Source organism: Tubulanus polymorphus, chromosome 3, assembly GCF_964204645.1.
Source record: "Tubulanus polymorphus chromosome 3, tnTubPoly1.2, whole genome shotgun sequence".
Classification (NCBI taxonomy): domain Eukaryota; kingdom Metazoa; phylum Nemertea; class Palaeonemertea; order Tubulaniformes; family Tubulanidae; genus Tubulanus; species Tubulanus polymorphus.
The window spans coordinates 13332668-13360485 of NC_134027.1; the positions used below are offsets into that span (position 1 = coordinate 13332668).

At 33.6% G+C, this 27818-nt stretch overlaps 1 protein-coding gene across 6 annotated transcripts in view; it reads left to right on the forward strand.

Moving 5' to 3' along the window:
* The first annotated feature begins 6040 nt into the window (after positions 1-6040).
* LOC141902693 (zinc metalloproteinase nas-30-like) overlaps positions 6041-27818 on the forward strand; it is a 184423-nt gene continuing 162645 nt past the window's right edge. For all 6 annotated transcript variants that reach the window (XR_012618918.1, XR_012618919.1, XM_074790529.1 and 3 more), the window contains exons 1-4: positions 6041-6175; positions 6272-6341; positions 6458-6676; positions 15881-16019. Coding sequence is in view for 4 of the 6 variants with exons in the window: in XM_074790529.1 (XP_074646630.1) it covers positions 6119-6175; positions 6272-6341; positions 6458-6676; positions 15881-16019 (485 nt within the window). In the remaining 2 variants the exon portion in view is untranslated. The remainder of the gene's footprint in view (positions 6176-6271; positions 6342-6457; positions 6677-15880; positions 16020-27818) is intronic.

Here is a 27818-nt window from a genome sequence, read left to right on the forward strand (position 1 = left end):
GCATGTTGTTTCAGATGCGTTTAAGCCCTGCCGAAAAGCCTCCTCAATATTTGCATCAACTATAATCATTTCTCATTGTTAAGGAGCTGGCGCGACTAGGGGACAACGGGTGAACTAGGCGTGGACAGATATGCCATCTAAATGACCCATGCTAACTTCTATTTAACAAACAAAAACCACAGATACAGTAAACCTTGCGTAAGTCGGATCTATTGGGACCAAGAAAAATCCCCCGACTTTTGAATGAGTCGGATTTCCGGCCTTTAGTCCGAAAACTATGACTCGAGAATTACGAAAACTGAATCAACAAGAAATGCTTTAAAACTCTATTCGGGTTTATTTTTCTTTTCTAATACACTTATCGGAACTAAAACAACAATTGTTGATGTAGGCCTATATATCGTTTATTTCAAGCCAGGGAAGAAATCAAACTGCAATAGGAAAAAGATAGCCCTCCGACTTTCGGTGATTGATTTTTCATTTTGGGACCAAGAAAAGGCCACTACGAGATAAACGAGTTACCGACTTTTTGAATATAAATTTCTTCGAAAAAGAAAAGAAAAATAGAGGCGCAGCTGCCCCAATGTAAATTCAAATTATAAAAGGACCGACCTTCACTTCACAGGCGCAACTCGTAAAAAGTCGCACATTGTAATTCCGTGGTTTTTACTAAAAGTTTTAGCCTTTCACAAAATGTCAGATTAGGCTAAATAGTCTTTCTACATTTCATTAATAACTTGAATTGTATTATTGTAGTCCTAAGAAAAGGATACATTCCATTTTTCCCAGGAGTATCGGTAGCCGTTTTAAACGTGCATTTTTACCGCTGTGTTTCTTTTCAAATTATGTAGTAAAGTCGTAAAACGTAAGACGTAAATCGTAAGTACTAAGTCATAAATCGTAAGTAGTAAATCGTAAGTCGTATGGCGGTCCAGGAATTCCGTACTCCAGCGATGCACACTATGATCTTTAGAACCTGTCTCTGCTGACTGGGAATAAGATATTTCTATAAGGTCTGAGAATAAGCGACATTCAATGCTAGTGTTTAAGGCCCGTAAACACGAGTTCTCAGAGCGAAGGGGGCGGGTGCAGCATCACGTGGTCCCGCTCCGCGAATAAGCGTGAGCGCACCGCTCGCTAGATTTTCAAAGAAATGAGTGCACGCGTACGGCCGTGACCACTTGTTAGTGACGGCATCAAGAAGGATGGCCCCGAGAATCCCCAAATCACAGGTTACTGTGAACAAATGGGATTCAGATATGCGGTCCTTGGTTTCACATCGTCACTGTTCTCAATTGTTGCGTTCAAAAATTCCAAGAAACGCCAGCAAATATCTGCATTTCATTTCCTTTAAAATGGTGTATAAATTAATTTCATCGAGCAAGGGACTGCAGAACTATATGATATTCAATCTAAACTTATGTTTTAAAAATGAGCGCAAATTATCGTTACAATGGGGGCCTCGAGGGACCGCCACAAAATGGCGCCTAGAAACTGGAAACTTCTTTATTGATTTCAATCGTCCCTTCAAATAATTCTATGAACATTATTTCGGAAAATGCAGGTGGCGCACAATCATAATACATACAACTCATCAAGCTGACGAGTCGTTTCCGTAACCAATGTTACAGACGGGTAACCGATCTACTCGACTCCACAGACAACTCAACGACCCGAGTAACCCCTAGTTTGACTATAACTATAAATTATGTTATGTTAAACCGTATTGGTGTGACTTGACACATCAAATGCGTTTCCCGCATTGATATATTTCTATTATCCACTTTTCAAATTATGAATAGCACGCCTGCTCAGAAAACCCGTTATCGCTGCTTTGCAGCTATATTTGTATATTTCTTTTCTATCTTGATCAGTTAATTCTTTATTCAACGATTCAAAATCCCCATAAATTACAAATGGCACTATATTTCAATTTATAATCTTTTTTCGTTGGCATTATCAATTATCAAAAATCTGTATTATCACATAATTCTTTATGTTTTAATAATGCATTCTCGCTCATAAATTTAGATAAACATTTTCTACATAGATATATTTTACGATGGTGATCACTTTCTGTTCTAAAGAATAAATCTATTTGTTTTAACCAAATAAGATGTTCATTTTCATCTTTTTTGTAATATAACAAATCTATAACATTTTCATCATCATAATATTCTGTTAAATATAAAGCTTCTAATGTATAATCTTTAATATTTTCACCTTTTGTCTCTAGTAATTGCATTAATTCGAATACATTTATTTCTAAATTATTAACTTTTTCTATTTTAGGGATCATCTTTATAGTTACTGGATATTGATCAATTTTATATAATGTTTCATATTTCCGATAATCTGTTATTCTACAAACATTTTCCTTGGTTGGGTGTAAACAACTAATAATTGGCCGTAGAAAACATTTATTATCTTCATTTTGAACATTCATTACTGCTTTTGTTGTAAATGGTAATTCAATATGAGATGATGCTTTAATGTCCTTTTCTATTGTAAAGTTTGAATCATTTGTAAACATTTTATTACTTTTAGATGCTTTATTCCTTTTTGTATTATAAATATTTAAATCTAAAGATATAACTTCATTCAATGATAAGCCAGAACCCTCAAAATATCTTTCTTCAATATGACGTTTAAATTCATTAAATATTTTATCTAATTTCTCTTTTATTTGTGTTTTTGAAATTATTTCTTCAGAATGTCTTTGAATTCTATACTCCATTTTTACTTCTGATTTTATAAAACTTACTTTTCCAGAAATACAAATTTTTGGTTATTCAACATCTGTTACAAAGTCCATCATTTTTTCAATTATTTCAATATATTTGCTATAATCTTCTATTGTTGATCCTTTTAAAAATCTAAAAATCTAAATATAATAGCTGCCGGTCCAATTCTACTACGTAATGATTCTAAAATTTCAATTATTTCTAGAGTATTAATATAATTTCTAACATTTTCCATGTAAGGTTTATTTGAAATAGATTTAGTTATTGAAGCTGGTTTTTTTACTAGTTGAGGTTTATCATCAAAATATTTGTTATTCTGTTCCTAAAAATTTTTTATTTAAATTTTGTGTTTTTGTGATTCGAGATGTCTTTTATAATTCCTTTTTACTATAAATTCATTACAAACTTCACATTTTATTTCGTCTTTTTTCATATCATTTATTTGAATTTGAATTTTCTGGTGTTTCAAAATCCATGACATTTTTTTTTTGATTTGCAGTTTTTTCATGTCGTGCTTTATGAGATTTATCAATGTATTTTTTGCAATGTGTACAATAATATTGATTTTCATTAACATCATTTTTTTTCTGTTTGGTGTTCACTGTCCCCCATTTATCAGGGGAAAAAATTACTTGTGGTGATGAGTGCTGTGACGCCCTCTCGCCCTCTGATCTGAAACCCACATTTTCCATGTTTTACTCATATACGTATAACTTATGTCATCGTCTACAAATGAATCACCAAAACCATAGAAAGATAATTTTTCAAACGTAAACCCGCGAACTATCATTTTTATTTCTCGCTCAATATATTTTGTACAAATATCATTACAATCTAGAACGAGGCTCCGGCCGCATCAGCACGATAATTTATTTCAAAAACACACTTTAAGATCGCCTAAACCAAGAAGTGATACTTTTACAAAATCTTCATATTTGGAGTCTTAAAAATAAAAACCTGGGGCCAGTTGCACAGTCATGAATGACTTAAGTCCAAAAGTGGTCTTAAATCTTAAGGCTGGTCATAAGTTGTTAGATTAGCTATAGAGCTAAGTTGGTCTTAGACTGGTCTTAAGTCTAAGCCGTGACTATGCAACTGGCCCCTGGACGCAAGTGGCCTATAATAGAATCAGAATCGACACTATCGACGTGGTCGTTTGTGTAATTAACCGAACGCCTGTTTTACTAGTTTTTTACACCTACATATATATCCTGACTTCGACACTTTAGGTAGGTTCTGTTTTAGAATGTACAGGGATGACTGTCTATCAAAATTTGCATAGAACTGTCTGAACATTGTTATTTTGTATCACCACATACACATAGTTTACCGTTTCTGGTGTTTGGACTGTAAACTCAGACTCACTGCCGCGATAGCTGGAAAGCTGCCTCCGTTTTCGGCTTCAGGATAGCAAGCTCAGCTATTTGCACGTAAAACTACCAAAAACCCAAATATAACTATCGATTAACTGGGGTCGCCGCCTTGATAATTCACTGATGGCCTCTCATGGCGCATAAGAACTGTCGGATAATTATCAGAGCAGTATGCGCTTTGATCAAGACTGTAAATAAAACCGATCAAGACTGTACATGTGTATCATTGTATCAATCTAACTCGCGTGCCTGTGCCGCTCTCTCACTGGCAGTCTTTCAATGCGCTCAAGGTGTGTGTGTGTGTGTGTGCGTGTGCGTGTGCGTGTGCGTGTGCGTGTGCGTGTGTGGACAGTAACTGGGACCAGGTCCTGTCTTATTCGTAATTCTGAATCTCTGCGGTAGATGTCGCAACCTCTGCGTTAGAGTGTGAGTCCAGTTTATTAAGTTTTAGTTTTGAATGCTTTTTATTATCGTTTATATAATCATTTCTAAATACTGTGTTCCTTCCCTATACCATAGAAATGTTTGGAGCCTAACAAATATTCGTATTCGTAGGTCACGATCATCATCCGTTTCACCATCGGTTTGAATCGTGTTTAAACGACAGTTTCAGCGTGATAGAATAAAATCGATTCGCAAAAATGTCTAAACCTGACAGAGAATTGAATTGATCAAAGGAAGAATGTCTTGCTCTACTTGGAATCAAGAGAAAATCTGCATCTAGGCCCAGTTTAGCAGATGGCGAAATCTTGTGGGCCCGGTGTCAAGCGATTTTATCAACGCGTGTCAGAATGCCGTGTGAACGCTCGCCAGAATTTGGTCCGGACCGGTGTAACTAGTTGTCGTGTGAACACAAAACTGCCCCCGTGTACAACTTTTTCCTTAAGGCAAACTCAGCACCAGATGCGTTGGACCAACTGTACCTGTTGACGAAGATGCCAATCCTCACCGGAGCTGCACCGTCGATGTCATATAACAACACTTCGGATACCAGGACCGTACTCATTTCCGATTTCAAAATCAAACCAACAGTTTCGTTCCCGGCAGGTGTGGTGGGTTTGTAAGGGACACCAAATCAAAAAATCAAACGAAATCAATCAAACAAATAAATAACATGGTCAATCCTTATTTTAAGATTAATGACGATTGCACATACCACGAGGATGACACGCCACTTCGTCTAAGTGGCGTTTCATCCTCGTTCATCTCAGCTGGTTGTTTGGGGAATGCCATCGGTATTCCGTAAACAACCAATCGGAGAGCATCTTTTCTGTAATGACGTTAGAAGCACGATTATGTAAGGACCTATACCGTTGAAGAGCAGTGATTGGCCGAGGGAGCTACAGGGGGCATGGTACAAACCACTCCTTGAACATTTTTGTGAAATTCGATATAAAGTGGCGATTCTACCGATAAAAATTGACTTAAGAAAATCTGCTCCCATATAATCAAGCCTCGTATTCGTAATTTCGTGAAAAATTCATCAGTCAGTTGTAGCTTTCGGTTTATACAGTGTATATTTAATCAGATTCTCCAGATTTTATTGAAAGTAGATATCATTATCATAGATGTGTAAAATGTTGAAGATGATGAAAATGATGTGAGATCATGATTTTTGTGATTTATTGATAGAATATGAAATAAAACTTGAGTATTACTTAAAAATTAATGAGAAAATACTGATACTGCCAAATAGTGAAAGCTCTATTGGAGAGTAGGTTGAAACGTGATGAAAGCCGACCAGGGTCGGAGTATCGAAGCGTTGGAATTTAGACTATGCCCTTTTCGGTCTTAGCATTCCTTTGTCAGTGATACGTACTAGACTTATATGAGCTAACTTGTTAATATGCTTGACCCATTCACTGTGTTTGTTGTATGTACAATCTATTATATATTTCTTATCAACACGGATATGCAGCGATAACAGGGCCTTCTGAAGTTTATTGGACACGTGTGTATACGTTTTTAGTAGCTTTAAAAAGAATACTGCTATAAGAAACGATGTTTTGTACGGTACTGGTATATAGTTCCTTAACCTTAACAGTAATTCTGCTTACGGTAGGTAAATGATCTTTGTACGGAAATGTTTCTGATAGGCCTATACGTAGTTGGTTGAAATTGAATGAAATAAGTATATTTGTTTTTCTGTTGAAGATAAGAAACGGTGAAGGAGGAAATACTAGTGGTAAACTAATAATTGGAACTAGAAAACATGCTTTGGAAGGTAAAAGCTACATGATCCACTGCTTTGTACGCTGACAATTAATGGAGAACTATATTAAGACAGCAAAAATCATAAATTTCAGTCATTCCCGAATTGTGTCTATTTTTTCCGTCTAGTGATGATAATTCCGCACAGAAATTTCCACCAAATTTCAATGCGCGAAAGAAATAAAGCACAAGTAGTTGTTGGATTTGATATAATGCCAACTCTAAAACAATCGAACGGAAGACAGAGTTTGAAGAATACGCATCACCGATCAAAGCGGAAGGCCGTTCGCCTACCAATATATCACTGGCCTAATGGTATAGTGCCGTACAGTTACCACCCGTCTATAGGTAAGAATGCACATCTCATTAGGTAATGACCTAGTAATGAAGGCTCCTTCAAACCGACCCACTGAAGTCTATAACTACAAATGTATTAGACAGTGAGTCACAAAAGCCCGAGTACACTATTAGAATATTATCTAGATATGGGCTACTTCATTAGCCACCCAAATCATGGCCTTTCATACTATTGATTACTTAATGCATCATGCATCAATGACATCATCCTGCGTGAGATATTCAATCGCCCATGAACGTTGAAATGATGAAATTGATATATAGCTCATGGCGATATAGCTGTGGCCCTCGTGTAATGACCTCATAGGTAAACTGTAGCAGCTAATGCAATTACACCAATTAGTTTAATCAGCGAATACACTGATAAAGCGGTATTGCAACGCGATGTAAATCAAGCCAATAGAAAACTGATGGTCGGAACTACAGTGTTTCGCGATTGTGTGAAAAGTAAGATTAATACGTGAATGGGTGAAATTTCAAAATCGGTAGGGTCGGGCTTCGGGTCGACTTACTAGCAGGGTTGGGCTATGGGGTGATTTACTAGCAGTGTTGGGCTATGAAGCGATTCAAGGGTCGGATCTGGCTCTCACAGAGAACCTTCGTGTCAGTGATGCATCGCTGTTGTGACTCCTGATCCACGTTAGCTCGCGACGCAATATAACGGAGCGCCGCGAAGCGGCCAGTCAGGACTGGATAAAGGGCTGGCGATAAGCAGGCGGTGGGATCAGGCTATGGGGAAATTCTTTAGACGAAATCATGTGAATTTCTAGTTGGCCTATTCGCTGTTGTTGGTTCATATTTCAAAATTGCCATGAGGAGATGAGGGTCTGGCTTTCACCGTAAACCGATCGTGTCATCGCTATCGCTACCCATGTCTACACGAACGCTAATTAGTATACGCAACATACGGAGCGCCACAAACCGGTCACTCTCAGGATTGGGCTAAGATCTGACTATAAGGGGTGGGGTCGGGCTATGAGGAGATTCACTGCTAGGGTCTGGCCACGAGGGGATTTACTGGTAGGGCCTGGCTATGAGGAGATTCACTGGAAGGGACTGGCTTTGAGGAGAATGAATATATTACTATAGTGTCCACATTCCTTGGTCTGAGGCCGACAATTTAAGCCCTAGGGTGGGTGCCGGGTAGTTTCGAAGTCTTTTCCAAACATATTTTCCAATCAAGGTGTCGATACGTATGAGGTTAATTCCTCATACGGGAAGCATTAATAAGTGCGGGAGACATCGACAAGTAATAGAATTGATCGCGAACACCTAAACCTAACGCCAACAGAAATCCTTATATTTCTCATTTTTCACACTCTCATAACATTGAAACGTGACATTATCGATGTTCAATGAACGACTTTTTATTTGGAGATAGATATAACACATATAGTATCACGTACATGTCCCTCTCCCTCTCCAGGCTCCCCTTTTCCCTGCCCCTGTCCCTCTACTTCTCCCTCATTGATTTTCAACTACGGCCTCTTCAATCGTCCCGGCTAAAACCACCTGATACTCGAGTGTTGGGTGTTTAACACTCAGATAATCACCCAAAATATATTGATAACGGCTGTCGGGTCGGTATGGTGTATTCGGTGTTGGGTTGTTTATAGCTTCTTTGATAAGAACCTGTGGTTACTTCCAATGTCACCATAAATTCCATGCACCGCAGTCGGTCTTGGGAGTGTAAAGGAGATTTTCAACGCTTTTTAGCCCACTTGGGACTTTAGTCCCAGCGGACTATTGCGTTCACTTTTCGTCCGTCGTCCGTCCGTAGGCGATATCCAGTTATTTTGGGAAGTGTTGAAAACGCTTCAAGGTAATGTCTTGATATTTGGTTTACATATGTGTAACCCTCTTGAAATTCTGTTGATTATTTTCATTATCATTATTATAATAAATTTTCCATTTTCCAGCCAAAATTTTTTCATAAAATATAACTCCTCTTAGATTCGACCACTAACCGCTTATTAACGTAATTTTCATTTCTGTCAGAAATATAACTCACCTGACCATTTCGAATTTGCGTATAGTAATCTATCATGAAATATTTCCGGGTGTAGTTACCGGATCTAAACAGCGACAAGAATAACGCAAAGCATTGTCATCCATTGATAAAAGTACACCCCGAAAAGCCTGCAAATTACCGGACGACCTCGAGCATCAAACTCAACCGTAAATCGCGGATTCAGACTTACAACTAGTCCGGATCCGTCATTTACCGCGAACAATATACAGCCAACATGGTGGATGGTTGAAATGATTTTCAGCTTAAATTTATCGCAAATTTATGGCGAGTTTTAGGACTTTAATGAACTACGATCCCTATAATGAATTAATAGATTAATTCGATTAGTAAATCAATTTACGTTGGCTACATTTCCTGGAGATTTCTGGCTCAAATCAAGGTAATATGGACAGAAATGGTAGGGATTTTCGTATGGAATTTTACTTCCGCGTTCACTTGACGACTCGGATCAATCACAACGACAGCAGAGTTTATGTAATAATTTAAGGTGAGAATCCATTAACCAGGGAATGTTAGACATGATTTCTTGGTCAAACTGCAGTTAAGGTCACCTTCCTACTGGGTGGTGCTATGATATGAGTACATATGGTAGCAAATGAGTACTCGGCAAAGCAACGATCATTGTTGGCTGCCTACTTACCTAATGCCTAGCTTTTTGAGGGATACGCCTAGAATAGATTTAGGCCCTTAATGTAGTGTGTAGAGCCAGTGGAAAGTGAATTAGTTAGTAAGGGACTGGTTTACACTTATGTATATGACTATTTATTTCGATTACTTTCTTTCCAGCTATTAATCGTGGCGAACTGGTCAATACGGTCTTCAATTCCTTTGCCGAATCTTGCAGCTGGAGGGAATATATTTAAACCACAGTGTGCAAGTGTACGTTTCAGATTAAGCGTCTCAGATGCTGTAAGTACTTGATGTTTTGTGTAATTGTTTTTTTCTAATGTCATGTTTAAAATATTTGGATTAGTAATCAGTCGTGCTAGTGTACATGCAGAATTGGATTCATTGTTATTATGGGATGATAATTCACGGGCATCGAGAGTCCTTCGATATACCCGTGATATGAAGCTTTTAAAGTTTATCAGAGACTTACACCGAATAGCCCTTAAAATACCAATTCCACATGCTTAACGGTCGGTGTCTATGCTCTGCGAGACAGTAGTAATAGATGTTTCACGACATGCACGATTTAAATTGGTCTCCTAAGATATCTCTTATACTTTCTTTCACTCCTCTATTATATTGCTTAATAACAGGTGGAAAGAGGTCCGATGGCATGAAAATCGACTGTGGCTGACTAATTGGCACGAGTAGATAAAGCGCTGAGGTTTCAAAAGGTGTAGCAAAAATGCTTGTATCATCAGGGGTAGACGAATTATCCGAAGATAAATGAAAACTTCACCTTTTGAACTGTGATCGTCAGTTTATTTTGCTGTAATTATTTCGCCTGGATAAATCAACAAACATATCATTCATTTCAAAATCTGTGTTCACTAGGATTTCTTTCAATAAAAGGAAAATTTATTTGACTAATTTTTATGTATTCAAGATTGAATTTGAATTGATCTTTGAATTTACAAATCCGTAGACTCATAATGAAATTCTGTGAAGTCACTTAAGATCTTTTGCTCGAATTAAATTGAGGGCTCAGGTGCCTAAAATTCAATTTTTCAATGTCCCTGAAATGCTGAGTACGATGGAGTTTACACACTGAGAAACGATAGGCTGTGCAAGTGATTTAAGTGAGCAATATAATGACCGCCCTGCCCCGCTGCATCTGAGACATAAACAAGTTACACTGTATTGCTTTGATGCTTTGAAAAACTGACTTGAAAAGCAAGATGACCTTCCAAATCAAATATAAAATAGTTGTAAAGCGTGTTTCTATGTGTTTCCTACTAAAGAACATATAATGTAGATGAGTTGAAATTCATTGATGGAATGAAATAATTTTGAATATTACTACATCTATAAACACACATATTTGATGCTTAATACAGATTTTCCCGTGGGATTTTCCTTAGTCACTGCACATATACAGGTCTGTAAATAGTAGACTATTTTATTTAAGATATGTCTCTTTCTAATAAAGGTAAACTAAAATTGTTTCCTTCATTTTTATTGGTCATTTGAATTTGGAAAATCACGAAAAATATACTTTTTCACAGCTTAAATAACTTGGGTATGAGATAATGACTACCCTACATGGCCCAAGTTCGAGATGCACAAGCCAGTGCTGCCACGCTGTGGTCAAATAATTATGAACTAAGTTATTTTGAGATGTGATGTTTACCCGTCTCCATTTTTTGTTCACCAGGGGGTGTTGAATAATACAATATCTTAGTAAGCGCACAGCGAGCGCCGAAGGCGCGAGCTGGAAGCTCCTTAAGTTAATCGCGCGTATGAGGCAAATTCAAATTTTCTATTTTTCTCCATACCGTCCTGCTCAAAAAGTGGAGTTTACATCCGGGACAGATGGGCATTGGCTAAATCGTGGCAACGAAAATGACGGTCACGGACGGATTTTCGTCGAAACTCGCGGGCCGCGTCGCGCAGGTAGTTTAAATACGTGAATGAAGAATAACAAAATGATTATGTGTAATTTTCAGAATATTTACAAAGAATATTCACAAAATAATGTCAAAAAATTTTATTTTTAGTTCGTATTCCTCCGTAGAAACCGATTGGATGACTGGATTCGAATCCCACAAAAAGCACAGTCCCTTAGCAACGGGTCGAATTTTTAGAATAACAAGCGCGCCGGTTTCACAGCATCACTGAGGGTCGAGTCCCGAAGAATAAGGCGCGCGCGCGGTCCGCGTGTTACAAAAAGACCGTCCCGTTACACACAAGTACTGAATGATTAAATCAAAATTTTGCAAATCCCTGGGAGTAAAATGCCGTTCGTTTTTTAATATATCTTATCTTTATTTGTCTTTTACTCCCGTTTTTCAAACGTTATTCCCCTTTTCCGTTTCGAGTAAAATTCGTATACGCTATAATCCGTATTCAAAATACCGTTGTTCTATTTATTCCGTACCCATGCAACCCGTTGATATACTTAGGAACAAATCTTTAGTGTAAAACATATGAATATTGAAGCCATGAGATTTAATGTAGAAATCTGACGTTTTTTAACTACAGAAGAATTTATTTTCGTGTAATCGATAAAACAATAGGCTCTCAATATGTGATCAACATTCCCAAACTCCCACGTTGTTTTTCGCAGAAAATGAGTTTTTTCTTTTTTAATCATGGGTCCCTTAATTCGCTCGAAGATCTATCATGGGTGTTCTTCGGTCACGCCACCGGGTGCCTTCCTTCAGCAAAACCTACATTTTTTACAATGTAGAATTTGGGAACATTTTTGTTGTGTAAAACTTATAAAACTATAAAGACGTTCGTAAAACATATCAGATATGTGCATATATAATATCATATAAGATTTATTGTCGTATGAAAGATAAAACAAACAAGGCTTTCAATTTGTAATCAACACTCCCAAAGCATGTTTTTTCTATACATGAATTTGATCACGGCGAATCTTCGCTCGAATAGATCTTCGACATTTTCGGTGATTTTCTTTGGCCACGGACCACACCGAACACAGGTGCCCCCGCAAAACCTATGTTTTTTACAATGTAGAATTCTATATAAGTTGCCGAAAGGGCACTCGCCTCTGGCTGTGCGCTTCACCAAGTTTCGACTTTGACATATTATTTCTATATTATAGACGGACGCGGGCGCCGGAGGCGCCCGGAGGACGTCCCTTTGGTAAACGCGTATATGTGGATACTACGAAGTGTCTTCTTAACCGATTCTGACTAGCTGACAAAGTCAGAAAATAATGACGTCACTTGACGTCCGGTTTGAAGTTCATGGGGAAATCGGAAGTAGTATTACGTCACGCTAAAATCCGGCATTCCACTTACTAAAATACGGTAACTTATGGATCGGGTTATTTGAGAATGTATCTATTTCATGAAATTTCGAACAAGATTGGGTCGATGAATAGTTTAACAATGAACCGCGTTGATCGATCGAGTTGAAAATAGCTGAAATTCCCTTAGCAACAGGAGCGAATTAATAATAAAAAAACGCGGCCGCGGTCCGGTGCCACGCGGTTCGGCGCGCAGGTTCGAATCCCGGAGAATTACGCTCTCGCGCGCGCAGCCGCAGCACTGAAATTACACTTTTTTAATCAAAAGTAATGACCCTAAAAACTGCGGTGAGAGTCGCGTTAGAGTCGTAAAATTTCTCGGCCAGCGCGGCGGCGGATCGGCACGGCGTAGTCTCGCTCTCGAGCAGCAGCAACAACATCGCGGTCGGCAAAATCATTAGTCTCCGCCCCTTCTTAACCAAATAAGGAATTCGGAACCGCTGGCCGCGTGCACTGCTTATTTGAACCGTATTCCCGGCGGATTAGAAAGAAATGTATATTTTTCGCAAGAGAAATCAATTTTTGTACGGACATTCGCATTTCCTGCTAATTCGAGTTTTTTCTAGCAGAAAATAATTTTCCGATTTGTGCGTTTCAACGGGTATTCGATTTTTTTCTTTTTAAAGGCAATTAAGAAATGCGTTGTAATCTTCTCATCTTCCTTTTATTTCCAAATGGAGTTAATTTCTAAATTAACTACCAGGTCAAAATTCTTCAATATTGCAAAACCCCTCTCAGTTTCCACCATAGAAATGTCATTGGTTACATTATGGTTTCACAAAGAGTTTTAAACCATTAAAAAATGACACTTTATCTAAATCGAAAGAATAATCTTTTTAGCAGACTGTGGTACCGAGACCTAATTTATAAGAAATTTTTCAAGTTTTTTTCTCGCAAAAATTAAAATATTAAATTTAATTTGATCTTATAATATAAGATTAAAGAATTATGAGGTTTGATTCATTTCTGAAATTTGGGCTTATAATATATCAAGCCCAAATTTCAGAAATGAATCAAAACTTACAGTTACAGAGTTACAGTTTCATCTTCTTTCTTCCCACCCCTTAACTCGAGCATTAATTTTAAATTTTCCAAGTTTTGACAAAGAATTGATTTAATTTCTTCATTAATTCATTGCTTTGGGTTAAACTACAGTACAATTTCAATACTGCAAAGCAGCGATAACGGGTTTTCTGCACAGTCTTAAAATCCTGTTCAACGGTGGATTTCGACAAAGCATTTGATAAGGTACAACATCAGCCATTACTAACTAAACAGGCTATTAGGAAACAGTATCAATGATAGGTCGGCCAAATGGCTCAGCAGTTATCTCTGAACGAAAACTTGTAGCCGAAATCAACGGAATGTCTCATTTTGGAATAAGTCGGTCTAACTAGTAGAGTCACGCAAGGTAGTACCCTAAGTCGTCTTCTGTTTATTGTCCTGACAAATGACATACACTGTAATCCAAAATATACCTGACCGAGTAAATTTCCAAAACGAACTTAACACGCTGTTCGACCAAAAAACTTAATGTTCCGACAAGAAAATCGTGTTCGAGTGAAACAATTCAGTTTGGTTGAACAATACGCTTTTTTTGAACCAAAACTTTCTTCATTCTGACAAAAAAATGTGTTCGAATGAAAAGCTATGTTATTGTTGAAATGAAAAACTTTTTGTCCCGGCAAAAAAATTTGGTTGAGCGAAAACAATTTGTTCGAACGAATGTTGTGAATGAAAACAATTCTGTTCGATTGAACGAAATACTTAATACTTTTGGTTCGGAGAAAAAACTTTTTACAATATACTTGTTCGAACGAAAAACTTAATGTTCTGACAAGAAAGTTCAAATTAAAACGATTCTTTTCGATCGAACGATTGTTCGAACGAAAAACCTTTCGTTAGGAAAAAAAGTTTGTTCAACTTTGTTCTAACGATTTTTCAAATTGGTTCAATCGAAAAGAATATTATTGGTTGGAACGAAATAAATTTTGTTCCGACGAGAGGATTTTCAAGCGAAAGGTCTTTTGAACGAAAAAAAGATATTTCTGGGGCTCCGCAGTAACTTAAAGCCGGACGTAGGTCGGCCTTGTGACGCGATGCGATCCTCGCATTGCATCGCAAGTTTCGGTGCAAGTCGGTTGCGATACGATTGTGTGCAACTAGTTTCTGCCAGTCGCAAGAGCGCGAAGGTCGGTTGTGACAGTCGGGTCGCGTCGCAGAAAGTAGAACACGTGTGACTCCTTGTGACTGGCGTTGCTGACAGTCGCAACCCGTCGCAAGGGAGCGTAGGTTGATGAGTCGTTGTGACACAATCGTCACTGGCGGTCGCAGTGAATGGCGTCGCAGTGAGTCACAAGCCCTTTCAAAGCCGACCTACGCCCGCCTTAACTCATTAGGAATTAATGAAATACCAGTTTCATTTATGATGAAAAAACTCAAATGAAAAGTCTGGCTTATAAAGCTGTCTGCTCAGACGAAATTTTCAAAAAAAAATCATCATTTTTGCCAATAAAATAGATAATTGTGATTGATCGTTGCAAGTCAGAACCAGTTAATCACTAATTAACATGCATTTTAATAAATCAGGTTCCTCCTATACAGTGAACTTACTTTAACCTAGTGAGGCTACTAGCCTATGTAGGCCTATGTATATGCGTAGGCCTAACATCCGGACTGATTTGTCGTAGGCCTATTGAATAACAACCCTCCTAAATATCGTAAATTTTGTTTTGAAGTTCAATCCAATGAGTCCGTTAATAACCGCAACATTTATACTGTGTTTGTTTGAGACATTAAATGTCAGTACCGGTAGGCCTAAAGCCTTAAGGTCGCGTAAAACTTGATAAACACTTCAAGCGACACAGCAAACGATCTCCTTTCCCCCACAGCGAACGCTTACCCCGAATGTCAAGTGTGAGTCCAACATACGGATAGGAGTGTGTTATATACTTGTATTTAGTAAATACCTTCCTCCCTCCCTCCATGAAAAAGCATATCGTTTTCCATACATGGCTCTTGTCATGTTGGCTAGATGGAGATAGGACAGTCCCCGCATACCAGGGCATTGTATCTTCATTAATTCATAATAAACATTGCAACAACTGTGCAAAACACTTTACGTAATTCTCTGGGTAGCATAGCTACTCGGATAAAGGCATCACGCAAAAAGTAAAATCTTGCTTATGACAGAAACGTTTCTTTAAAATATTTCTAGAATATGCCAACAGAAGAATACCGCATGTTATACGAGCAGCTATGAATCATTGGGAGAAACATACTTGCATCAAATTTGAAGAACAACGGTACAATATGCCAAGGATAAGGGATAGATTGATTGTAAAGCGCGGAGAATGGTGAGCAATGATAATTAGTTTTCTGTTTTTAAATTCATTGATTTTATAACACTGTAATTAGGGTTTCGGGATTTGCAGGGACCCATATTTTTATTTCGTTTCCTACTACAAATTACTATCGACGCAACACCAATTTCAAAAAGGACTAGATAACGTTCTATTCGAACACCATAGTGTCCTGAAACATTTACTGGTTCTATTGCAAAGTTAGTAATTAGTTGTGGATTGTATTCCAAAGTTGTTTTTTTTGCAAAGTTTGTAATGGAAGGTGTACCCATCCACATTCACCCCAAATATAGGCAAACCCTAACCAACCCTAGACAAGTGTGGCCTAATCACCTACACCCAACGCTGCCTGCCACACACAACCATTCAAAAACATTTCACATACGCCCATAATCGCTTTTACCCACCCAACATATCAAACATCGGAATGGCCGATTGGCGGCAATATATGTTTGCAAACATTTTAAATAATTTTATTCTTTCAATGATATCTCAGAATTTGGTTTTATCAACAAATCTTTAAAAAAAACTTTTAATCTATTAATATTATAATCATATAATCATATGATAACATTATAATCATATGATTTTAATAATAATTTAATTTCTTCTTTCCGTAATTCTATGTTATATTCTAAATCATCTTTTTCTTTTTCTAAATATGCATTTCTTTTTTTAAATTCAATTTCTTCAATAACTTTATTATCTCAATCTAATTTTAATTGTTCTATTTCTTTAATTTTATCAGTTCTATCTTTTTCTAAAGTTCTAATTTTAAAATCTCTTATACTTTTATCATGCGAAATTTTATCAGATGCAAGACTTATACTAATAATTTCTCTAATTGCTTTATCAGAAAATATATTTAAATCTTCTAATTCTTGATCTGTTGCATCTAGTAACCCATTTGGTAAAAGTTTTTCAATTGGAACTTTATTTGATTTAAGTTTACTAGTTTTGGAAGTTATATTCTGTTCAGAAGTTGTTTCTGGTTCTAAATTATTATTGATTGTTTCAAATAATTCGTTAATTCTTTGTTTAAATACTCTTTTATTTTGATTTATTTCTGTGTCGGTAACATTTTCTATTTCATTACTATTACTTATTCTTTTAATTCTAGATGATTCTAAATTACTCAAAGTTGATTCTGCCAATATTTTGTTTTGATCTTTATAAGTGATATTAATATAATAATCATCTTTCAAATGATAGTCATATTCACCATCTAAAGATTTTAATTCTTGTATTAAATATCTGGCACCTCTATCGTTTATATTATATCCAGATTTTTCAAATATAGGTTAAAAATTATTTATATATTCATTATATTCTAAATTCTGTCTTACTAAATCTGGATTTTCATTTTCAATATTTATTCCCCGTCCCGCTCTTCTATCAAAATCGCCTGTTGTTATTATATTATCATTAAAACCACTATCTGCTAAATTATTATCATATTCTGGCTCATTACCGTCATTAAAACTTGTTTAATTAAAATCAGGCGGTTGTTCTTCAGTTATGCTGGGTTCATCAAAAGTATCTATTCCAATATCTTCTCCAACTTCTACATCCATTAATATGATAAAAAAATTAAAATTAAAAATAAAATATTCCTCCTATTACAATTCCTATACAAGTAATAGCTAATTTAGCATTTTCATGTGATTTATTATTATTACTTTTAATTATTTCATGTTGAATATTATCAGTTTTTATATTTTCTGTAGTATTGTAATCTTTTATTTTAGAATCATTATCCAAACTAATATTTTTAGTTTTAGTTTCTGTTGATTGAATATGTTTTTTAATTTTTTCACCTTCCATTTGTTTTGGAGCAGTAATAATCTGTTTATTTATATCATTTAATCCAAACCTGTTATTTATTGTTGCAGTTTTAATTAGATTATAATAACCAATTATATTTCCCATCTTTAATATTAAATCATCAGAAATAATAAATAAATTAGGTCCTATACAATAATTTAATCTCACATGAGATTTATCTAAATAATTTTGGTACCTGACTATATTTTCTGGAATCGATCTATTTTTATCATTATGAATTGAACCTTCAAATGAAACTTTTAATTGTTTTTGTGTATCAAATGATGTATTTAAATTTCCAATTATTGGGGATCTTGTTTCAACTTGAGCGCCTAGTATACATATCAAATAAAATCTAATTGATTGATTTATTCTTTGTATACCAGCTTTAGTAAATCCTACACTATTTTCTAAAATAAAATAAACCCAACCATTATTATTGTCTTGTTTTAAATTATCATAAAATTTCGGAAATTTATTGAAATTTAATGTTTCTAAATCCAAAGTTTCTATTTTACCAATATTAATTTACCAAATTTAATTTATGATTATAGATATAAAAACTATTAGATGGTATGGGAAGTGCACAATGTTCTACAATTTTTTTAGGGCAAGGAAGTGATCTTATTGTTCCAATTTTTGTTCTAAAATCAGAATTATTTATATCTATATTAAATTCATTACAACTTTTATAAAACTTTGATAAATTAATATTATTATCTAATTCTTTAAAATACCTAGATCCTGGTAAAGGGGTCTCTAATTCATTTAATATTAATCTTATTTGAAAGTATGTATGGAATCTAAATAAACTTTGAATTAATTTATATTTACAATTATTCAATTGATCATTCCAACTTATTCTACAACCTGTTGTTGCACAATAAACAGCAAAATTTAATTGGTTCTGCCAATATTTTCATATTAGATTTTAATAACCATTGTTTTTCATCTTTCAATTTTTTAAAATTAATTAAATATACATGAAATATATTTTCCATCTTTGCATTAAAATTATTAGTTTCAGTAACATAAATATCTAAATTAATTAATGAATCTAAAACTTCATTTTTGTATGAAATATCTTTATAAAAATCTATTGCAGGAATATTATATCTAATTGATTTGTTATATTGAAAAGCTTTTGGAAAACTAATTGCCGTTTATATAATAAAAAAATTAATAATTTATTAATTATTTTAACAATTTATCCTGCTCTTGTTAATTCTGCAATTCTTATATTACCATTTAAACTTATTATATAATCTAGTGTATTTTTTAATTTATTAATTTCTTATATATTAGATTCTATTTTTTCTTTATTACTTTTTATATTCAACTTTGAACTTATTCCGGTTAAAACACTTGATGATAATCCTAACACGCCACTTGATATAGCTCAAGGAGTTAATGGACTGAATATTGCTAGAAATGTTATTACAGAACTTATTGTAACTGAACTACTAATTATAAAATAATATATAATTTTACTAATTTCTAAATATTTTTTCTTTTTAATTTTCAAATCATTTTCGAATTCTAATATTTGTTTTTCCAAATATAATTTTAATTTAGTTTTATTTATATCATGCGGAATAATATCAATATTATCAACTTTATCATCAATTTATTTAGAAAAGAAATTACTAATTAGTAAATTTATAAGCAACAAATAATACAATAACTGTTCCATCTAAAATCCAAATTATTTCATATTTTTGTTGTTCACTACTTGGTGTATAATAAGCTGATAATTTAGGTTTATAAAGATGTAATTTTTCTTATATAGATGTAATTTGTTACTGCGTTGTATAAACTCATAGCTTCATCGACTGATTGCATATCTCTATGTGTAATTTTCTGATTATTTAATTCTTTATTAATGTAATCCATGTAACTTTGTCTCTTTTCTCTGTAACCTTCTGCAGCTTTATTGTATTTCTCTTATGCTAAGTTATGTCTTCTTTGTTCTGCTAACGAACTATTTTTATCAATATGCTTAAATAAATACCCACCACCTGTATATGCTAAAGTGTTAACAATTGCCGATCCTATAATAGTTATAATTGCAGATGCCATTCTAATTTAGTAAAGAAATTACGCATTTATATAGGAGGAATATATTTTTGTTTTCCAAATAATCAATAATTAAATTAGATAAAGTAACTGCTAATGTTAATTTTAGAATATCATTGATATCAAATCTATCAACATTAACACTTCCCGTTTTAAATACTTTTTTTAATACCATTGTATAACCAACAGTTCCAACTGATAGTAAGGCACCATTATATAATCCATTTATTATCCACTTATTATCACTCATTTATTAATCAAAAAAAATACCATCTTCAAAATATTTAGTTATCTTATTTATGATTAATTCAACATTTATATTATTATTAGTTTCATTTTCATATATTTCAGTTATTATTTTTTTAATATCATTAATAATAAAATCTTCATCTAATTCATAAAATCTTAAAGAATCTCTTATTAAATCAGTTATCTTTTCTATATTAAAAGTTTCTTTATTTATTGTTGTTTCATATTCAAATGTTGTTTCATTAGTAAATGCAATATTTATGAGTTATTGCATCATTAATATCAAATTTCATTTCTTTCTCACGTTTGAAATCAAATCCAAAACATATACTCGGTCCAACAGTTATATTCATTTATATAATGCAAAAATTACTCTCTACATCTTATAACTAATTCATAAATTACAGGAAAACTATTCAAATCAATTAAGTATCCATTATGATTTCTAATTTCTAACTTATAATTATTAAATTTTGGAATACAAGGTTTGAAATCACATTCAGCTAAATTATAATTTATTTGCGTTTAAAATTGTTTAACATTTCTTAATGGTAAAATATTTAATATACTAGAATTACAAATTGTATCGCTTAGTTGCTTCGAAAGTTTTTACAGGGTCAATTTAATTGCAATAAATATAAAAGTTTGTAAAAGGCATTAAGTTTGGTGTAGATTAGGCATTACGTATCCTTACATCTGGGTTAATTCCTAACAGTTTAGCTATAGGTTTTTTAACCACAAATTGATGTTCATCATTAGCTAACTTTATTCTTACTTTATTATTGATATCACTTTTTAAAGATTTAATTCCAAATCCAACAGACCCTCCTCCCATTTTTAAACGAGCTCTTTTATTAATTTCTTGCGCGAATGTTTCTAAATTATATAATCCAGGATTTAAAAATAGATGATACCATTTGTTCAAATTTCTAGCATGAACTAAAAAAGCTAAATGATCAAGACTTTTATTCGTTATATTGTAAAAAGAGTTACATAAACTTACATTTACTAATTTTAAATCTACACAATTTTTAGATTATCTATCTAATTGTACTAGTAAATTATGTGATTTATAATTTGTAAGTTTTCTAGAATCAACAAATATTCTATATTCTTTTAATTCACCCATTATTTATAACGCAAAAAAATTACCTCGAACCATTAAAGTTAATTCCAATAACATTTTTCCTAAATAAATGGATGAGAAGGTAGGATGTGAAATTTGTGGTGAACTTCAAAGAAAAAGTAATATGGCTCGACGTATGAAAAACCATGATAAAAATTATAAAACTCCTAAAATAAACTGCCCAAATTGTAATAAGTTATTCTCAAGAAATTATGTTAAAACAAATTCAGAGAAGTGTAAAATTAATGACTCAACGGTTAATGTTGATAGTGACGAAAGTAATAATAATTCTGTTAAAGTTGAACCTGAAATTATTTGGAAAAGACCTTACTTATTCTATGACAAGAATAATATAAAAGATCATTTCTGTGAGCCTCGTCGAATATATTTTAGCCCTGAAAATATAGAAGATTGGGAAAATCATCAATTTCGTAAAGCACATATAGATAAAATTTCTAATAAATTTGAAGCAGAATTCAATGAAAGAAAAAATAATATATTAGAAAACATAAAATATGAGAAAACGTTACCAGATAATGAGGAAACACTTGAAAAGTTGGAAAAACAATATAATCAATTAGTAAGAAAAACATATTATTGCAAATATTGTAAATTGATTATTACAACAAGTAATTCAAATCTACATAATAAAACAATAAAACATAAAGAAAACGTAAGAAAATACCAAGAATTTAATGAAGATCTATTACCAAGATATGATAGAAAAAAAATGTATTTATGTGTACTCAAGACAAGAAGATTCTGTGATATTTTGTAATGAATGTGGATGGCAAAGAAATTTATGGGGTGATGAAAAAACTAGAGATATTCTTATAGAACCAAAATTAAAATATCTAGATGAAATTTTTAAGATATTTTCTATGGAAGATCATACACCAGAATATAAGCAATGGCTTGAAAAAATGAAAATGATAGAAAATAAAAATGGTGAAATAACTAAGAGAGATATAATAAAAACAATTATTCCATCAACATGTAACACAAAAGAAAAGAAAATTTATTTATGTTTATTATTTAACGATTATTATAAAAAACCTAAATTAACAAAAGAAGATATGGAAAATATAAAGGATACATTCACAAACATGTTAAAATTTTATGTGGATAATAAAATAACAGATTCAATTAATTATGAATTCTTTTTAAATAGGATTGTAAATTTTTTAAACGTCGATATTATAATTCCATTTGATGAATTAACAAACAAAAAGAAACAAAGAGAGCGGGGTGAAATGTGGTACAATATAGAACTCTATTTAAATGAGAAAAATGAAATGAAAGAACCTAAACAATTAAATGAATATGAAGAAACCAATAGTGATTTTGAGTATGATGATATTGATTTTCTGTTTTAATGACCGTAAGGTAATGTTTTTATTCCATCACCCAAAATATATCTTTTCTCATCGAACGGATTTAAGCTAGTTTTTTCAACTTCATTAATGTACATCTCGTGATCTTCTGATCTTAAACAATTCATTTTATGTTTCATTACAATTGAGTTATATAAACACTTTTATATGATCTTGAAATTCTATCTGTTTATCAACCACATGTTTTGTTATTCCTTTTAACTTTTTAGCTTCATGATCTTTTGTTCTATAACTATACATTTTACTTATCATCCCAACAAATTCAATCATTTCATCGCCCCCTAATTCATCTTTAAATTTACCATGAATTTTTTTATTATCATTGCTAAATAGTTCCTGATCTTTTGGATAATTGCTTAAGTCAAAATGATGTTTGAATGTTTTTAAGTCTTTTGTTATGTCATTTGTCTTGATTTTTAGTATGTATGCATCCGTATTAAGCAAATTAATGGAAATCCACAGTTAAATGTTCCATCTTCAGTTGATAAATCATAAACATAATCTGATGGGTTAGATGTTTCAAATAAATCTTTAACTTCTTCAGTTATTTCTTTTTCTGTATGCCTTAGATTAAAACAATTTAGTTTAGATCTAATCAATCCAATATTCATATTAAAACCTAATGAATTACATAATAGATTCAATCCTGATATACCAATTTTTCCTTTTTCTGCAAATGTTATTGCTGGAGAACTCGTAAATTTTCGTACCATCTGCTGCGTAGAATCCAATGGAGATTTTCTAAGATTATATTCTGCATTTAATACATAATCTGGCACTATCTTTTCTTAAGTTGAAGTATTACTTTTCACTATTGCATGAATATATAATTCATTATTATATTTTGTAGCAAAATCTTTAGGAATATTTACAAATATTCTATAAACCGCTGATGATTTCATACGATCCACGATTCTAAATATTTTATGTGAATAAACTTCTTCACATTATTTCTTTATTCTTTCTAATAATTTCAAATCTTGATTGCATAAAAACCAACAATATTGAGTGCGACTAACATAATTACACACAACTGCTGAACCATCACCCATGAAAAATCCTTTGATAAAATATTCGTTTTCTTCTAATGTTTCAGGTTCTATATTATAAATATTATCAATTATTTCATCAAATGACATATGATTCATTCTTTGGAAAAACCTTTTATGTAATAATTCTTCTCCAATTTTTATATCAGTTGGTTTTATTTTATCACCATTATGTTTTCTAATTAAACCAACTGATATAAAAATTGGAGAAGAATTATTACATAAAAGGTTTTTCCAAAGAATGAATCATATGTCATTTTTAAACATTGTATTACTTTTTGATGCTTTATTCCTTTTTGTTTTATAAATATTCAAATCTAAAAATATAATTTCATTCAATGTTAAACCAGAACACTCAAAATATCTTTCTTCAATATGACGTTTAAATTCATTAAATATTTTTTCTAATTTCTCTTTTATTTGTGTTTTTGAAATTATTTCTTCAGAGTGTGTTTAAATATTATAATCCATTTTTTTTTCTTATATTACAAAACTTACTTTCCCAGAGATACTAATGTTTGGATATTCAACATCTGTAATAAAGTCCATTACTTTTTCCATTATTTCAATAAATTTACTATAATCTTCTATTGTTGCTCCTTTAAAAAATCTAAATACAATAGCTGCAGGCCCAATTTTACTACGTAATGTTTCTAAAATTTCAATTGTATCTTTTATTTCTAGTGAATCAATATAATTTCTAACATTTTCTATATAAGGTTTATTTGAAATAGATTTAGTTTTTGAAACTGGTTTTTTTACTTGTTGAGGTTTATCATCAAGATAATCTGTTCCTAAAACATTATTACTTAAATTTTGTTTGTGTTTTTGCGATTCGAGATGTCTTTTATAATTCCTTTTTGCTATAAATTCATTACAAACCACATTTTATTTCATCCACATTCATATTTTCTAATTGTTCTTTTCTTTCATTGGAATTTTCTGGAGTTTCAAAATCTATAACATTTTTTTTAATGATTTGCAGTTTTTTCATGTCGTGCTTTATGAGATTTATCAATGTATTTTTTACAATATGTACAATAATATTGATTTTCATTAACATCAATTTTTTCTGTATGTTGTTCACTCTCTCCCATTTATTAGAAAAAAAATTACTTGTGGTGATGAGTGGAGTGTCGCCCTCTCGCTCTCTGATCTGAAACCCACATTTACCAATTACTAGAATGGTGCACCTTTAAGCCACGATTTTTCAGATCAGGTTATAACCATAACTACTACTATTCAAGGGTAATCGTACGGTTCGTTTTATTTAAAACTACTGTTGATGCTGTGACAACTGCCTCCTCTCAGATAATTATAGAAAATACATGAATATTATTTGATGACGGCTCACAAATGTCATTCATAACCAAATCATTAGTTCATCAATTACAATTAAAGACGAAGAGACGAGAATTTTTGAACTTGTCTGGTTTTGGTGCTAGATCATCAGGATTCAAAGAAGTTGATATTGTTTCTTTGAATGTTTATTTCTGTCGACAAAATAAACCTATGTCAATCCCAGTTACATCGTTTCTAGGATTCTTGAGTTCAAGGTTCTAACATTAGCACATAGTGTGAACGGTGGTTCAAATTCTTTCAATGTGGCGTTATTAGTTGGTTCAGATTTTTACTACCACTTCGTATATAAATCCAATGTTCTGAATCTGGCCTGGTTGCTGTAAGCACCAAATTAGGCTATGCTGTGACCGGTCCGTGGTTGGCTATACCTGGTAGCGACGTCCATATGTTGAGTGTAATTGCGGAACCAAACTTTTTCCTGACTTACAGAAGTTTTTGGGCTTTGGAAAATGTGGGTTTTCAACCAAACAATGACTATTCTAAAAAGTGATTTCTCGATTAGTATTGTGATACCCATATATCTAAGGGCTATGTATTTATTTGGCTAAATTACCATGGAAACCAAATCACGGATCACTACCAAGCAACTATGGTATTGCTTCCTGGTGGTCTCTTGCACATAGTTTTTCTCCGGAATTACGTATTAGATACAATGATATCTTTCAATACCAATTAGATAAGGACATTATCGAGAAAATAGACGATCCCCGAAAGTTTTTGGCAAGGTTCACTCTATACCACATCACGCAGTGTTTCTGCAATCCGCTACTACGCAGATTAGGATTGTCTAATTGTAGTTCTCGTTCATTATCAAATCCAGTTTCATTGAATGATTGTTTAGATAGCGGACCTCCTTTATTGAATGGCGTAACCTCAATTTTGATGCTTTTTAGACTTTTCCGATACGGTGTCTTTAATGAAATAGAGAAAGCGTTTCTCCATGTCGGGCTGGACATGTTGTGTTTTTATGGTGTCTCCACCAATTTTATGATTGCTGTTTCCATCAGTGTGTTTCTTCACCAGTGTTGTGTTGGCGTAATCTCTACCCGTGATGTAGTGAGGGATCTGTCTTAGGGCTGGATCTTCAGTCCTCGTTCTTGACTATCTTCCAAGGCTCCCGTATATAACTTAACGACTTCTTAAATTATATATCCGTTTATCATCTCTTGACTAGATGTATACTATCTCTTCCTGGAGCTCTGTTCTCTTAAGCTCTAAAAACTTCTAACTTTCTTAAACCCTTTTTGAACCTTTCTTTAACAACTATAAATGCTCCCTTTTTATACCATTTTCTCTTTAGTAACGTGTGCAGGCCCTCTTCCACACATGGTTTGGAATTCGTGGATTGTGACGTATTCCTACGTCACAACATTCCTCCAATCCATGTATGGGTGATGACGTATCAGCACATTTCACAATTATCTAAATATTTTTTTTTGCACTCACCAGAGTCCATGGCCCACCATATTAGGTTTTCCTACGTAGACACATACGTCACTTCCTGACTTTTTATTTATATTACTTCTATTTATGTTTATGTTTGACGTACGAATCCACGCATGTTGTCTGGTAACTGCAGCACTGGCCATGAACACCAGCTTCCGTACATTACTTGTTGGTATAGTTTAACTGCTGATGACTGAAACCTACTAATATGTTCCCTAAAAGCTTGTTGATATAATTCATAAAGTCTCCACAATAGACCCCTGCGACAGGGATGTAACCAGGTTTTTGGCTCAGCGATCACACCGACTCGGAGAGTCCTTTAAACTGTTTTCGTTTTAGGCGTGTCCTGTTCGGTGCATGTTGTTGTATGTTTATGTCCATTTCACTTATTCACCATTTACGAAATTACGTTGGTGAATTTGCTGATCAGATATTGCGCGATATATATAATGTAAGTTTTAGCATCCAGAGCGAATGTGATGTAGTTAAGTTTTATCACGAGTGTCGTGGTTTCAAATCGAAAGCTATTTTCAATTTCAGATGCTGGGCTTCGAATTGTGCGGAATGGGAAAATCGTGCAATGTCTGATCAGGCAGCCGAAAGTTCAAATTGCATCAAGAATCTAGGCTTGTTATGGGATGTGAACGGGGACCATCTCAAATTTCCAGATAATTCAGTTTTATTGGGAAAAGCGAACTATCCTCCATGTAGCTAGCAGTATTTACGACCCTCTAGGGCTACTATCTTTTGAAACTGTTCGATCCAAAATTTTATTGCAGGATATATGGAAACAATCTTTTGATTGGGATGAGTTGTTACCAGCAAATATTTGTTTAGAATGGGGTTCAATTGCTAACATTCGAATATTCCGGAATTGCATGTCTATTCTGACACGAGTTCAAGGGCTTACGGGGCAGTCTGTTATTTTAAATCAGGTTCGGAGTATTCTTTGGTCATCATGTCGAAGTCACGGGTAGCTCCAGTTCGAATTCTAACAATCCCTAAACTCGAACCTATGGCCGCAACTGTGGCTGCGCGTTTGGTTAACCACGTTCAATCGACCACATCAGTGGCACTTAAAAGAGTACTGAACGTACGTTTTTGGACAGATAGTATGATTGTCCTTGGGTGGCTTACTTGTGACAAGACTTTACCTGTGACAAGACTTTAATTCGTGCCGTATTAAGCTATTTAGATTTATCGCAGCTGTCTTGTGAAAATTTGTAAGCAGTCCTTATGTATTCCCTGTGTAATCAAAACTTAATTT